Here is a 16,899-nt window from a genome sequence, read left to right on the forward strand (position 1 = left end):
AAAAATGATGTTTTTCGAATGACAAGCCTGTACCTAGTAATAAAATATGAAAGACGTTCCATAATAGCAGGAGTGTGATAAGTAAGTCTGGCATCTCTGTCAAGTTTTGGAAGCTCTAGAAAAATACAGCAGCAAAGATAAATAAAAGCTGAAGACATGTGGAGAAATATAGCAAAACCATTATCATTTGTGGCAGAAAGTGAGGAAGAACTAAAGAGCCTCTTGATGAAAGTGAAAGAGGAGAGAGAAAAAATTGGCTTAAAACTCAACATTCAGAAAACTAAGATCATGGCATCTGGTCCCATCACTTCATGGCAAATAGATGGGGAAACATTGGCAGACTTTATTTTTTGGGGGGCTCCAAAAATCACTGCAGATGGTGATTGCAGCCATGAAATTAAAAGACACTTGCTCCTTGGAAGAAAAGTTATGACTGATCTAGACAGTATATTAAAAAGCAGAGACGTTACTTTGCCAACAAAGGTCCATCTAGTCAAAGCTATGGTTTTTCCAGTAGTCATGTATGGATGTGAGAGTTGGACTATAAAGAAAGCTGAGTGCTGAAGAACTGATGCTTTTGAACTGTGGTGCTGGAGAAGACTCTTGAGAGTCCCTTGGACAGCAAGGAGATCCAACCAGTCCCTCCTAAAGGAAATCAGTCCTGAATATTCATTGGAAGGATTGATGCTGAAGCTGCAATACTTTGGCCACCTAATGTGAAGAGCCTACTCATTGGAAAAGACCCTGATGCTGGGAAAGTTTGAAGGTGGGAGGAGAAGGGGATGACAGAGGATGAGATGGTTCGACGGCATCACCAACTCGATGGACATGAGTTTGAGTAAACTCTAGGAGTTGGTGATTGACAGGGAGGCCTGGTGCGCTGCAGTGTATGGGGTCACAAAGAGTCGGACAGGACTGAGCGAAATGAACTGAACTGATTATCATTTGTAAGTTGTCTCTAGCATGGCATATATGCCAAATAGTTGAAGAACCAGCAAATGGTTCTATTCCTAAAAACCCAAGATAATCAACTGAAAGAGTATTACGAGAAGTGAAAGAATTCATTAGAAATGCTTTAATAGTATATGAAAATTAATAGTGCTTTTATATCAGCAGTGGAACAATACATTCACTGTAGCAAAAAAAGATCTACAACCTCTTAAAAATATTCAGGACACATGCAATAATGACATGTTAACCTTCTGAGATGAGATTACACACTCTGTCATGTATAGGTAAATTAAGGCACACATTTTATGGTCTCCGATCACATGCTAAAATTTTTGTTTTCAGAGTGTGACAAATGGATGGTAGCATTCATCTGGCAGAATAAATGCTCAATAACAGCTAAGGAAGGATAAGTAATTTTTATGTTTTGTTTTATTTTTTTATAGGGAGAGCCACTTTATTTTTTACTTACATTTTTGGCCTTATTCCCCCAACTGTGTTCTTTCTCAAGATTGCTTTGGTTGTTTGGGATCTTTTGTGTTACAAATTAAAAAAAAATTTTTTTTGTTCTAGTGCTGTCAAAACTGCCATAGGGAATTTGATAGGGATTACATTGAATCTGTACATTGCTGTGGGTAGTATAGTGATTTTGCCAATTTGATTCTTCCAGTTCAAGAGCATGATATATCTTTCCATCTGTTTGTGTTGTCTTTGATTTCTTCCATTAGCACCATCAAGTTTTCAGAGTACAGGTATTTTGCCTCCTTATATAGGATTATTGCTAGATATTTTATTCTTTTTGATATGGTCCATAGGAATGCTTCCTTAATTACTTTTTCTAAGTTTTCCTTGTTAGTGTATAGAAAAGGAGCATATTTCTGTGTTTTAATTTTGTTTCCTGCAACTGTACCAAATTCATTGATGATCTCTAGTAGTTTTCTGGTGGCATCGTTAGGATTTTCTTTGTATAGTATCATGTCTTCTGCAACAGTGACCATTTTATTTCTGCTTTTCTAATTTGGAGTCCTTTTTTATTTATTTTTTTCTCTAACTGTTGTGGCTAGGACTTCCAAACCTATGTTGAGTAATACTAGTGACAGTGGACATCCTTACCTTGTTCCTGATTTTAGAGAAAAATGCTTTCAGTTTTGCAGGGATTTTGCAGGGATCATTGAGTATGATGTCAGCTGTGGGTTTGTCATTCTTTGTTGTTATGCAGTCGCTAAGTCATGTCCAACTCTCTGTGACGCCATGGGCTGCAGCACACCACACTTCCCTATGCTTTACTACCTCTCAGAGTTTGCTGAAACTCGTGTTCATTGAATCAGTGATGCCATCCGACCATCTCATCCTCTGTCACCCACTTCTTCTGCCTTCAGTCTTACCCAGAAAAAGTGAAAGTGTTAGTCACTCAGTTGTGCCTGACTCTGCGACCCCATGGACTATAGCCCACCAGGCTCCTCTCTCCATGGAATTCTCCAGGCAAGAATACTGGAGTGGGTTGACATTTCCTTCTCCAGGGGATCTTCCTAAACTCAGAGATCAAACTCAGGTCTCCTGCATTGCAGGCAGATTCTTCACTCTCTGAGCCACCAGGGTATGCTTGTCTTTCCCAGCACCAGGACCTTTTCCAGTGAGTGGCTCTGCACATCAAGTGGCCAAAGTGTTGGAGTTTCTACTTCAGCATCAGTTCTTCCAATGAATATTCAGGCTTGATTTCCTTTAAGATTGACTGCTTTGATCTCCTTGCAGTCCAAGGGACTCTCAAGAGTCTTCTCCAAGACCACAGTTCAAAAGTACCAATTCTTTGGTGTTCTGCCTTCTTTATGGGTTTATCATGCATGGCTTTTATTATGTTGAGGTATATTTCCTTTCTGGAGGAATTTTTATCATAAACTTTCTGGAGGATTTTATCGTAAGTGCATGTTGAATTTTATCAAAAGGCTTTTCTGCTTTTACTGAGATGATTGTATAGTTTTTATTCTTCAGTTTGTTAATGTGTATCATGCTGATTGGTGAATATTGAAAAAAATCCCTGCATCCCTGGGATAAATCCCACTTGATATTTGTGTAAGACCCTTTTAATGTATTGTTGGATTCAGCTTGCTGGGTTTTTTTTTTTTTTTTTTTTTTTTTGAGGACCTTTGCCTCTATTCCTAAGTGATATTGGCCTGTAGTTTTTTGTTTTTTTTTTTTTCCTTTTCCTGTGTGATAGTTTTATCTGATCTTGGTATCAACATGATGGTGGCCTCATAGAATAAGTGTGGAAGTATTTTTTCCTCTGCAAATTTCTGGAATAATTTCACAAGGATAGCTGTTAACTCGTCTATAGGTGTTTGATAGACTTCACCTGTGAAGCCATCTGGTCCTGGACTTATGTTTGTTGGGAGTATTTAAATTACAGATTCAGTTTCAGTTCTTGTAACTGGTCCGTTCTTATCTTCTGTGTTTTCCTGGTTCAATCTCGGAAGATTATACCTTTCTAAGAATTTGTCCATTTCTTCTCAGTGTCCATCTTATTGACATACATTTCCTTGTAGTCATCTCATATGGGCCTTTATATTTCTGTGTGTCGGAAATAATTTTCACTTCTAATTTTATTGATTAGGGCCCTTTCCCTTTTTTTATTTATAAATCTGGCTGATGGTTTATCAATTGTATAATTTTTTTTCTTTTTTTCTGAGGGTAAGCTTGTCTTAATATAAACTTGTGTCTTCGAATTGCTTTTGCGGCAACCCATAGGTTTTGGCCTGAGGCTCATACAGTATAGAAAGAGGTGAATGCTGAAATATTTTTTATTGCTGGCTTTTTATAAAGAATAAAATTGAGGTTTGCCCAGGAGTAATGCTGTGAAAAAGAATCTCTTCCTCCCCTGACGCCAGAGTTGTACATTTCCATCGTAACCGGTAGTCCACTGTGTCGAATTCAGCAGAGAGGTCCAGTTAAAATACGAATGGGGAAGCCCCACACATCAGTGTCTTTTCCAGTGAGTCAGGTCTTGGCATCAGCTGGCTAAACTATTGGAGCTTCAGCTTCAGCATCAGTCCTTCCAATGAATGTTCAGGGTTAATTTCCTTTAGGATTGATTAGTTTCATCTCCTCGCAGTCCAAGGGACTCTCAAGAGTCTTTTCCAGCACCACAATTGGAAAGCATCCATTTCTTCAGTGCTCAACCTTCTTTATGATCCAATTCTCATATCCGTACATGACTATGGGAAAAACCATAGCTTTGACTCTACAGACCTTTGTTGGCAGAGTGATGTCTCTGCTTTTTAATACGCTGTCTTGGTTTGTCATAGCTTTCCTTCCAAGGAGTAAGGCTAGCTGAGATCATTTATTTCAACTATTTGTGAAACCAATAAATTGCTTTGTACCACAAGTAAAGAGCTTAAAATGAGACCTGCAAAGGGAATACAGACTCTGATGGTGAGAAAGTAGAAACGGGAGAGCGGAAGGTCACGGCCTGAAGATGCTGTAGTGTCAGAGCTGCCCTGGATGTGGCTAGGTGGAATGATGCATTAAGAGAAATGAGTTGAGGAAGTCTTTTTAAAAAAAAAATGTACACATGTAGACCCATGGCTGATTCATGTCAATGTATGACAAAAATAACTACAATATTGTAAAGTAATTAGCCTCTAATTAGAATAAATAAAATAATTAAAAAGAAATTTTTACAACTTGTATTGGTTTCCGCCATGTGCATCCAAGTTGCTTCACTCGTGTCCCAGCCTTCTTTTTACAGACTCGGTAGGATCCACCCTTCCTTAAACATTGTATTTACCCCCTTACCTTTGTTCATGAGCAAAGAGCTTACCTGCGTGCTAGGTCGCTAAGTCACATCTGACTCCCTGCAAGCCCATGGACTGTAGCCCACCAGGCCCCTCTGTCCATGGGATTCTCCAGGCAGGAATCCTGGAGTGGGTTGCCATGCCCTTCTCCAGAGGATCTCCTCTACTCAGGGATCGAACCTGTATCTCTTGTGTCTCCTGCATTGTCAGACATGTTCTTTACCACTTGTGCCAGCTAGGAAGCTTTTTTTTTTTTTTTAATAATTTTTAATTGGAGGATAATTGCTTTCCAATAATATCGTGTTGGTTTCTGGCATGCATCAGCATGGATCAGCCATAGGTACACATATGTCCCCTCCCTCTAGAACGTTGGGTCATCTCAGATCATCTTGCCAACCCTTATGCTTTCTCACTCATTCTTCCCAGTCGGACAGAGGATCTACACCTGGATTCTGTTGGCTGATGACCCCCAAGCTCTATCTCCAGTCCAGACATTCCACTGTCTGACTCCTAGGCCCATGGGTCCAACCACCTACTGAATGCCTCAACATGCTGGTTTCTGAGGCACCTTCAAACTTCTTTATTCCCACCATCACTTTGAAACCCTCAGTTATGTTTTTCTATTTCAAGTGGCTCCCGCCTCCCATCCAGATGCAGGGTTAAGCATGAAAGAAAGAAAGAAAGTGAAAGTTGTTCAGTCGTGTCCGACTCTTTGCGACCCCATGGACTATATGGTCCATGGGATTCTCCAGGCCAGAATACTGCAGTGGGTAACCTTTCCCTTCTCCAGGGGATCTTCCCAACCCAGGGATCAAACCCAGGTCTCCCTCATTGCCGGCAGATTCTTTACCAGCTGAGCCACCAGGGAAGCCCAGGAATACTGGAGTCGGTAGCCCATCCCTTCTCCAGGGGATCTTCCTGACCCAGGAATCGAACCTGGGTCTCCTGCATTGCAGGCGGATTCTTTACCAACTGAGCTATAAGGGAAGTGTATATAGGTTTTAATTTTACTTATTGTGCCTCATCTTTTGATTTTTTCACATTATTCTTTCAATTGCTGAGTTATACCACATACTTTCCTTTTGATGGAGCATGTCTCCATTAAGTGTGTGCATGCTTAAGTTGCTCAGTTGTGTCCAGCTCTTTGCAATGCTATGGAATATAGCCCACCAGACTCTGCTATCTGTGGGATTCTTCAGGCAAGAATACTGGAGTGGGTTGCCATGCCCTTCTCCAATCTCCATCAAGACTTAATTCTATTAATAACCAACAAATACTTCCATGGAGTGACCTTATTAACTTCCTATTACCTAATTTAAATATTTTTAGATCCCATATTCTCAGTTACTGATGATATCCTCTGTATTTTCCGGATCATATTTACCATATTCCAGAGAACACTGTATCCTTTACCACCATGCGTTTCTAGAGTTTAATTTTAATCCTGACCATTTCTACTAGCTAAAGACAATGTGAGATATTGATACATCTGTCCTTTTTCATTTTGCTAGATTCGTTAATATAAAAAACAGTTATATACATGAAAAATACCACTGTTTCTCCTTTGATACCTGATTCACTTGTATCGCATTCTTCTAAGTAGCCATATTTCATTGATATAATCAATACAGCGAAAGCTTATTAATTAAACTGATTCAATTTCTATAGGCATTTCAATATTGATTACACACCTAATGAATTTTCTGTTTAATTCAAATCAGTCTGACATATCTGATTTTCTTAAATGTTTCTAAGCACTGTATGAAGCACAACACACACAGAATATTAAACTTATTGAAAATTGGATTGGCTCACTTAGGCTAATCAGGCCAAAAGTGCTAATAAATTTAATCGTGTTTCTCTACGGTCTATATTCTTTTTCCCTCCTGTGTGCTGTGCATAGTCGCTCAGTCGTGTCTGATGACTCTTTGCAACCCCATGGCCTGTAGCCTGCCAGCCTCCTCTGTCCATGGGATTCTCTAGGCAAGAATACTGGACTGGGTTGCCATGCCCTCCTCCAGGGGCTCTTCCCAACTCAAACCCAGGCCTCCCACATTGCAGGCAGATTCTTAACCAACTGAGCTACCAGGAAGGCTTTTCCCTCTTACTCATTTAAAAAAATAATATGTATGTTCATTTAGGTATTTGGCTGTGCCGGGTCTTAATTGTGACAGGTGAACTCTCAGTTGCAGTATGTAGGATCTAGTTCCCTGACCAGGGATCGAACCCCAGACCCCTTGCATTGGGAGCACAGAGTGTCAGCCACTGGGCCGCGTGGGAAATCCCCCCTCTGCCTCCTTTTTAGGGCTGTCTTGGGTTTCATCCATTTTACCCACTGTGTACATGTCCAGTGTTCCGAGGGTCCCACACACCGTGAAGACGAGGTGCATGCGAGCTGCCCGCAGTTGGAGGATTTGGTTCGCCAACCAGAGTACTTACTGCTGATCCAGGTCATGGGGATTGTTTGCCCCTTCCAAGATGATTTCTCCCAAGTCGATGACTCGACAAGAGAGGTCCTGCTTTTTACAGTGCTCTGCCTCCTAGACACAAGTGAAGGGTCCAAGATCACTGCTTCCGACAGCTGGTCACTGTTATTTTCTGGTAATCCCAGCTTTCCTCCCAAGCTGTCACCTGATCTGGACACCTCAGCTTCTTCATGTAATACAGTTCATTATAAGCTTTGTTCAGTACCACGTGCGTCCGTCACACAGGCCAGAGTTGCCTTCTCTGCCGTCGTTGGTCCTGAGGGCGCCTTTGTCACGTCCAGTCACAGGAGAGAGTCTAGGTCAGTGCAGCTCTTGGAAATTTCTACCGCGCTTGTCCATCTGCCATTTAGTCCCGGGGACTGAGTTCTGTCTTCCCTCTGATGCAGGTCCATCTAGTCAACAAACATCCATCTAGTCAAGGCTATGGTTTTTCCAGTGGTCATGTATGGATGTGAGCGTTGGACCATAAAGAAAGCTGAGTGTCGAAGAATGGATGCTTTTGAACTGTGGGGTTGGAGAAGACTCTTGAGAGTCCCTTGGACTGCAAGGAGACCCAACCTGTCCATCCTAAAGGCAATCAGTCCTGAATATTCATTGGAAGGACTGATGCTGAAGCTGAAACTCCAGTCCTTTGGCCACCTGATGCAAACAACTGACTCATTTGAAAAGACCCTGATGATGGGAAAGATTGAAGGTGGGAGGAGAAGGGGATGACAGAGGATGAGATGGTTGGATGGCATCACCGACTCGATGGACATGAGCTTGAGTAAACTCCGGGGAGTTGCTGATGGACAGGAAGGCCTGGCATGCCGCCGTCCATGGGGTCACAGAGTCGGACACGACTGAGTGACTGAACTGAACTGATTGAGTTCTGTCACTGATGACCATTATGATGATAAGACTGTTGTTCTCAGTGTTTGGTTCTGCCAACTAGTACATGCCTGTGATTATCCCTCACGTGTACAAACTAAACACGTGTCCCAACCTGTTTTAACTCAAAGTACCGCCAGTTCTGTCGCCAGGAGTCTGTCCAAATTTTTGGACAGTGGCTAGAAAAATAAAATTATGAAGTTGCATTTTGATTGCCATCTGCCTAGCTCAAGAAATAGTAGCTGAATACCCTCACAGAAGACCACCAGCCGTGATTGGAGAATCAGATTGGTCTGTGGGAAATAAAAACAGGTTCTGTAGAAGCCATAAATACAGATAGACAGATGGAAAGTTTAGCATATAGTGCAAAAATGCTCCTCACCTACTATTTTAGCTCCCATTATCTTGTCCTTCCCGAATAATCTACAAGTCTGTAGAAGGCTGCTTATGGCAGAACAGGCATGCAAAAAGGGGAAGAGACAAACTTTTATTTATGGCTTTTGAAAATGTAAAAATACTGAATACAGAATGATGCCAAGCAGAAGTAATGGCAGGGTACTGAATTACTGCACGTAGATAATTCACGTGAGTGGATGGCATCACCAACTCAGTGGACATGAGTTTCAGCAAAGTCCGGGAGATAGTGAAGGACAGGGAAGCCTGGCGTGCTGCAGTCCATGGGGTCACACAGGATTGGACACGACTGAGCGACTGAACAACTGTCCTTAGTTGCGTACCGGTAATGCCTTTTGATTGTGATGGCATTTTCATAAATGTGGTATCTTCATACTCCTGATGGATTTGCTCATTTCAAGCCTGGTCCACATTCTGTTTCCTTTTACCTTTTCTAACACCAGATAATCTGTGACAACGTTCACAAAAATATTATATTTCTGAAGTTTTGCAGAGAAAAAGTCGTTTATTTTTACATTCCCCTTTTACATGCAAAATCACTTCCAAACTGTTATTATGTGGGCTGAAGTATTTCCCCCTCAGCGTTGTTTGGAAGATAAGAGAAGTTTCTGAGCCTGTCAACACGTCACACGTTAGTTTCAGGTGAGTTTAGTTCCTTCACACAAGTCAGAAGACGTATTAAGAATAAAACAAACATACAGGAAAACCTCTGAAACCATCAAGCCACAAATTTTGCAATGGGTAGCTGCCTTCTACAACATGGATTCTGAGTGTTTTAGAACCTTCACGTCTCTGGCACTAAAGCTTACTTGAAAATGTGTGTGGTATTTTCATTGAAAATGGTATAGGCACATAGTAAAAAATGTGTATGTACATTTAAAAACAGAGGAAAAATTATTCAAGTCATCCCCCATATCCATATATTAAGAATAGTCATTACTATCCGTTTGGCATCTGATTGTTTCTTTGAGAGTAGAAATACAGATGCAAAAATACATCTTTTTTTTTTTTTAAGTACAAAAAGAGAGATGGTTCATAATTTCTATTAGAATATTCCCCATCCAGTAGCAAATCAAAGAAGTAATTCTTTAAGTGTTTTTTTAATTGAAGATAGTTAATTTACAGTGTTGGGTTAATTTCTCTTGTACAGGAAAATGATTCACTTATATATCTACATGTTTTCCGTATTATTTTCCTTTATACTTTATCACAGGATATTGATTATAGTTCTCTGTGTTACACAGTTGGACCTTCTTACTTATCTGTTCTGTGCATAACAGTTTGCACATGCTAACCCCAACTTCCCAATTCATCCGTCCCCTCCCCCTCCTTGGTAACCAACAATCTGTTCTGCATGAGTCCAATTCCGTTTCATAGATTTAAGTTCATTTGGGTCATATTTTAGATTCCACATATAAGTGATAATCATGTGATACCCTTCTGTTTCTGACTTAACTTCATTTAGTATGATAATCTCTGGGTCCATCCATGTGGATACAAAATGGCATGGTTTCATTCTTTTTCTTGGCTCAGTAATATTCCATTGTGATAAACATACCACATCTTTATCCGTTCATTTGCTGGTGGGCATTTAGGTTATTTCCATGTCTTGGCTATTGGGAACAGTGCTGCTACGAACCTTGGGGGACATGTATCTTTTCACATTATGGTTTTCTCTGGGTCTGTGCCCAGGAGTGGGATTGAAAGATCATAAAGTAGTTCTAGTTTTAGTTTTTTTTCATAGAAACTGCTATCCTGTTTTCCAAAGTGACTGCACCAACTTACATTCCCACCAACATTGTAGGAGAGTTCCTTTTCTCTACACTCTTTCCAGCATTTATTACTTGTAGATTTTTTTTTTTTTAATGATAGCCACTCTGACTGGTGTGGGGTACTACAACTGGTAGCTTGTTGTAGATTTGACGATTTGCACCTCCGTAATAAATAGCGGTACTGAGCACCTTTTCATGTGCCTATTGGCCATCTCCTTGTCTCCTTTGAACAAATGTCTATTTCAGTCTTGGAATGGCTCAGTCGGCAAAGAATCTGCCTGCAGTGCGGAAGACCTGGGTTCCATCCCTGGGTCAGGAAGATCCCCTGGAGGAGAGCATGTCAACATACTCCAGTATTCTTGCCTGGAGAATCCCCATGGGCAGAGGAGCCTGGTGGTCTGCAGTCCATGGGGTCGCAAAGAGTCAGACACAACTGAGTGACGAAGCACACGGCACAATCATTTTTCAGTTGGGTTGTTTTGTTCTTGTTGTTAAAGAAATAAGTCTTTTAAATTACTACCTTTACGTTGCCCTTGTTGAAGAACATGCTCACTCATAGGATCATTTCCTACTCAGGCTCCCTTAGACTGATCTCTTTGCAGCCATCTTTGAACACTGCAAGTATTTCCATAGGAGAAAGCACTTCAGGAAGGATTGCTGGCTCAAAGGGAATGCACAGTTGAAACTGAAAGATTCTAGGCAAACTCCCCTGCAGAGAAAGCTTTAATAAGACACACTCTTAAGAGCTTCTGAAAACATTTTTCTCCCCACCTTTATCAACAATGGACAGCATCAATCTTTTCAAATTTTGGTGATCAGGAAGGCAATAAATGGGAACCGTACCTTGTCTTGATGGGAGAACATATTAATCTTCAAGTGAGTTTGTTTTTATCATGGTAGAGATCCACATTGTCCACATTCAGAAACTCATAAGCTAGGGCTTCCCAACCTCCAGGATCTAACGCCTGATAGTCTGAGATAGAGCTGATGTAACAAAACCTCTGCTCCAGGGTTTAAAAGGGGTGGGTATTGGGGGAAAGGCTTGACTGCCTCTTTGTTTTTTCTCCTTTCACATATGAGCGAGGTTTCTCCAAGGGGACCTCCAGGTAGGCATTTGGTGTGGCCCTGTGTTCAGATTGTCATTCCTTTCCTCTCTCTTAGAAGTTCACCCTGCCTGCAAAGAGAGGCTGACTCCTAGCTCCTCCTTCCGCGTCCAGGCACGCGAGGACCACCCCCTTCTGGTTCACTTTGTTGCATGAAGGAAGTCACAAGGACCGTTGAGTTTTCACGTGTCCAGCTTCAGCAGCTGTGTTGGTAACTTCCCCTGCTGGCTCCCGTTTGGCCAGAGGTAGACTCTAAAGTTTAAATGGGGTGGGAGTGCTGGGGTGGTAGGTGGGAAGATTCTTCCAGGCTAAGTCATCTTCAGATGCACAAGATATCCTGCAGTTCAGAGATACACACTTTATGCGGATCTTCTGTCTGCACTTTAGCATGTATCTCTTGTTCTCTTAATTGCTGTCACCCCTGACCCTGAAAATGTGTGAGTCAAAAATTGTGCTTGTACACAATTAATCTCATTTGTGAGATTTCACAGTATTGAATTTCTTTGTACTCCAAAGGTGGCCAACTGGAGGAGAGTCTCCTATTGGGCTGGCCAAAAAGTTCATTGATTTTGCTCTACCATCTTATGGAAAAACTCCAAACAAAGTTCTTGTCCCAGCCAATATATTGATTCAGATTGTGTTGATATGACCAAAACTCACAAGCATGATGTGATATTTGAATTAATATTGCAAATTTTAGCTATATTGCTGTTAATAAATGGGCTTCCCAGGTGGCGCTAGTGGTAAAGAGCCTGCCTGCCGATGCAGGAGACATTAAGAGACCCGGGTTCAATCCCTGGGTTGGGGAAGATCCCCTGGAGAAGGAAATGGCAACCCACTCCAGCATTTTTGCCTGGAAAATCCCATGCACAGAGGAGCCTGGTGGGCTACAGTCCGTGGGGTCACAGAGAGTCGGACACAACTGAGCGACTAATGCATAAAAAGTGAATGAGATGATGCCACCTGCATCCACACAGATGCACCTGAAGGTGATCAAACCCACTATACACTCCAATATAAAATTAGAATTCAGGTAATTAGTCGTAAGCCCTTGGGTGTTCATTGTGGCCCTTTCCGCTGGGATCCACAACCAAGCAACATGACTTTCCCCAACCTCTGGTTTCCCAGGTAACCACAGCAGAGCATTGGGAAATGCTGCCTCTTGTGGCCACTTCCTGTAACAACAACTTAAAACCAGGCCTTCTGGATGCTTTGTATTCAAAAGGCCCACAGTCCTGTCAAAGACACCTGCCCTCAAGAAATGTCCTGGGGAAGGGTGCCGAGAAAGCATTCAACGTAGGGCCGATTTTCAGGCATCCCAGGTGGTGCCCGTGGTGAAGAATCTGCTTGCCAATACAGGAGTCACAGGTTCAGTCCTTGGGTCAGGAAGATCCCCTGGAGGAGGAAATGGCAACCCTCTCCAGGATTCTTGCCTGGAGAATTCCAAGGACAGAGGAGTCTGGAGGGCTACCATGGGGTCGCAAAGAGTCGGACACGACTGAGCACACACATGCATGCATGCAAACTTAATTTGTGGTATATATTAAGAGAAATATGGCTTCCTTCAGGTATTGCCAAACAAATTGTGGATGTGCTACTCCCTGCAAAATAAAGTTAAATACACTGAATCTCCAGGATATAGGCTGCCGTTGACTTGTTGTCTGTTTTATTCAATTGCCAATAAAATTGGGACATTTATGTGGCACCCTAGAAAAATGTTTCTACCACCCAGAGTGGTCTTTAAGGCTCCGTCACTTCCTCCCTTCTACCCGAACTCCATCGGTCAGCACCAGCTGCACCCAGCTCCACGTCTGCATCGTCTTTGTCCCCCTAAGCTGCCTTCTCTTTCGATTTTCTTTCTTTTTCTTTTTGGTATGGGAGGAGAGTCTCCAAGTAGTGCTGTGTCTCAAAACAGCATCTCATCACAGTGCTGGGTATTCATAATGGTTCTACAAGTTTCCCTCTGTCCTTTTTATATCTTTAATTACACTTAAGCATTTCAGGAATCCATTATGTATCGTAATCAAACATCATCTTGCCTTGTGCGTCTATTCCTGTTTCTTATCTCGACTTTTAAGACTACTGGTCTATTTTTACCTGTTTTAACTGCATCCTCTCTGGTTTTCCTGGAAGAGAGAGATCTCAGGGCCTTGGAGCCGGCCAAGTGGAGTGAGTTGCCCGGTTAACCGTAGTGATTCTCTGACAGAAAACAAGAGAGAAGATGGAACAGAAGCTCAGACTTTTATGGACAGACAAACCTAGATTCTAATCCTCTCTTAGCTGGTAAGACACTGATCTCCCAAAACAAAGTCTATTCGTCTTGTGAATATTAATAGTTATTTTGAAGTTGTTATGAGGATGACAAAACGAGAAAGGATAACAGCCCAACAGACTTGTTGTTTAGTCTCTCAGTCATGTCTGACTCTTTGCGACCCCATGGACTGTAGCCTGCCAGGCTCCTCTGTCCCTAGAGTTTCCCAGGCAAGAATACTGGAGTGGGTTGCCATTTCCTCCTCCAGGGGACCTTCCCGACCCAGGGATGGAACCCGCGTCTCCTGCACGTGGGTTCTTTATTCCTGAGCTGCCTGGTAAGCCCCAACAGACTTGTTATCTTTCCCGTAAAAATAGTGAATTGTTCAGGCTCCTCTTCAGAGAGGGGGCACCAATGAGGGCAGACACGGCCTCCTTTGCCTTTCATCCTAAAATGCATGTCAGTGCCTTTGTATGTTTTCCAATCATAAATGCCATCTGGACGTTGAGGGGCCAAACTGCCGATCAACATTTTTCTCTCTTGCAGAAATTAATTATCTATACAGACTTCACTGTTGAAGTCATCGTGACGTAAGGAGGATAGGAGAAGAATGGAACCTGAAAACAGGTTTAAAATTCCTTGAAGTATAAGATGACTTGTAATGGAAAAAGTTTTTGTGACCTCGCAAAACTGATGCCTTTGTTTCGAGATATATGCAAAGACAAAATAGAGCAGGGATTGTCACAGAGACAAAGCGTCCTTACATACTTACAAATAAAGTGGGCTTGTCCAAACGTGACTTCAGGAGGGAGACAGCCCGGCTTATTAACGAATGTGTGTATGTATGTATTTGTTGTTATTGCTCAGTCGCTCCGTCGTGTCTGACTCTCTGCGACCCCAAGGACTGCGGCACGCCAGGCTTCCCTGTCCATCACCAGCTCCCAGAACTTGCTCAGACTCGTGTCCATCGAGTCGGTGGTGCCATCCAACCATCTCATCCTCTGTCGTCTCCTTCTCCTCCCGCCCTCAATCTTTCCCAGCATCATATATGTATGTGTGTGTGTGTGTTTGTGCACAGTGGTTCAGGAATCCATCATGTACCATAGTAAAACATCTTGCCTTGTGTGCCTATGAAAGTGAAAGTGAAGTCACTCGGACATGTCCAACTCTCTGCGACCACGTGGTATGTAGCCCACCAGGTTCCTGCATCCGTGGGATTCTCTAGGCAAGAGTACTGGAGTGGGTTGCCATTTCCTTCTCCAGGGGATTGTCCTGACCCAGGGGTTGAACTGGCTGAGACACCAGGGAATCCCTTGCATGTCTATACCTATTTCAAATCTAGATTTCTAAAATGACTGCTATTTTTACCCGTTTAACTCCATCCTCTCTAGGATTATATATAAATGTATACACACACACAAACATACACGGACACCCTTCTCAGCACAAGTATAAGGAATGTTTCAAAGAGAAAAAGGAACATCATCTTTTTCCTATGTGGAAACTTTCTTACCAAAGTTAGAGACGAGAAAATTACATTTTCCTCCTAACAGAAAAAAATTCTTGACTTTCCCAAGTGGAGAGTCCATGTTATCATTTGTTTCCTCCTGTGATATCTTAGGTGTACGTTATGGTTAAGTCGCTTCAGTTGTGTCTGACCCTTTGCGACCCCAGGGACTGAAGTCTGCCAGGCTCCTCTGTCCGTGGGATTCTCCAGGCAGGAACACTGGAGTGGGTTGCCATGCTCTCCTCCAGGGGATCTTCCTGAGCCAAGGATCGAACCCTGGTCTCCTGCATTGCAGGCCTATTCTTTACTGTCTTAACTACCAGGGAAAGACCCATTATTCCATCACCCGCTGCTAAAACAGAGGCAAAGCCTGCACTCATATTTACTCCACAGTGTTTTGAAACTGAGCATTCCCTGCTACCAATAATGTCTTTTCCTATAACACGCCAGAATGAATCAACGGAGTTGTTGTGGTCATTTGTCAAAATCTCAGATCTCAATAATGATATTACATAATATGGTCCAGACAGCGTGCTAACAGGAAATAAACGTGGAGCTTTATAATATTTTAAAATTGTGCGAATAGTTTTGACAGGAACTAATTTTTTTTAAAAAAACAAGAAGATGAGAGATAGAAACACAGAGAGAAGGGGGTGCCTTGCCAAGCCCCACGTAAAGTAATGAAATCATTGATTAAATGGGAAAATGCAATGATGCCTAGAGGAGGTCATTATCTAGGAGTCTTTTTGCCAACTTGAGACGTGCGCTTCATTTGCTTACTACTACAGGCTAGAAGAAATTAGAGAAAGCACAAAAATGAAGCTCTTACCCTGGCCTTTCAGTCTAACCGTGACACGGATGTGAGCAGGCAGTGTCAGCGTGGGGAATACAGAACACTTCCCATGAGGCTCTAGAACCTCCAGCTTGCAAAACGGGAATCATGTTAGCTCTTACAAAAGGCACCAGGCTTCCCAGGGACTCTCAAGAGACTCGTCCCCGGTGGCGCTAGTGGTAAAGATCCTGCCTGCCAATGCAGGAGATGCAGGAGACGTGGGTTCTATCCCTGGCTCGGGAAGATCCTCTGGAGGAGGACGTGGCAACCCACTCCAGTGTTCTCGCCTAGAGAATCCCATGGACAGAGGAGCCTGGCAGGTTGCAGGGTCCACGGGGTCGCGAAGAGTTGGACACGACTGAGTGATTAAGCACACCACACATGGATCAGAGTCCGGCTTCGGTGAGGACCAGAGTCAGGCATTACTGACGTCCACAGGCTGCAGTGTAGACCAGAGCCGTCTTTACGGGGGAATATAGCAGGTTTTATTCAGGACCCGTCAGGCGTTAGAAAAGCTCAGAGTCAGACAGTATTAAGACTAGGTCAGACTACTGGGGATAATGGTTCAGATGTATGGTGGATCAATATCTGGCTATACGAGGACCAGAGTGAGGCTTTAGTGCGGGCCAGACGCAAGCTTTACTGAGGACGAGGGTCAGGATTGTGTGGACCAGAGACAGGCTCTGCATACAGGACCAGAGTCACTCTTTAGGACAGACCAGAGTCAGGTTCAGTGTGGACCTGACTCAGGCTTTGTTTAGGACCAATGTCAGCCATTAGGAGGCGCCAGAGACAATTTCATTAGGGCAGGAATGAGGCTTTTATGGATGTGAGAGTTGGACTATAAAGAAAGCTGAGTGTTGAAGAATGGATGCTTTTGAACTGTGGGGTTGGAGAAGACTCTTGAGAGTCCCTTGGACTGCAAGGA

At 42.8% G+C, this 16,899-nt stretch overlaps 1 protein-coding gene across 3 annotated transcripts in view; it reads left to right on the forward strand.

Annotated features, from left to right (window-relative positions):
* Positions 1–16,899, forward strand: part of PNPLA4 (patatin like phospholipase domain containing 4) — a 113,143-nt gene that overhangs the window by 77,143 nt on the left and 19,101 nt on the right. Inside the window, exons 7-8 of one of the 3 annotated variants that reach the window (XR_011485869.1) lie at positions 11,440–11,592; positions 12,510–13,032. The exons of 1 other annotated variant lie outside the window; for it this stretch is intronic. Coding sequence is in view for 1 of the 2 variants with exons in the window: in XM_070462121.1 (XP_070318222.1) it covers positions 11,440–11,469 (30 nt within the window). In the remaining variant the exon portion in view is untranslated. Of the gene's footprint in view, positions 1–11,439; positions 13,033–16,899 lie in introns of those variants that run through there. One more of the 3 variants, XM_070462121.1, reaches the window with a different exon arrangement.

This window comes from Odocoileus virginianus, chromosome Y (assembly GCF_023699985.2).
Source record: "Odocoileus virginianus isolate 20LAN1187 ecotype Illinois chromosome Y, Ovbor_1.2, whole genome shotgun sequence".
Lineage (NCBI taxonomy): Eukaryota > Metazoa > Chordata > Mammalia > Artiodactyla > Cervidae > Odocoileus > Odocoileus virginianus.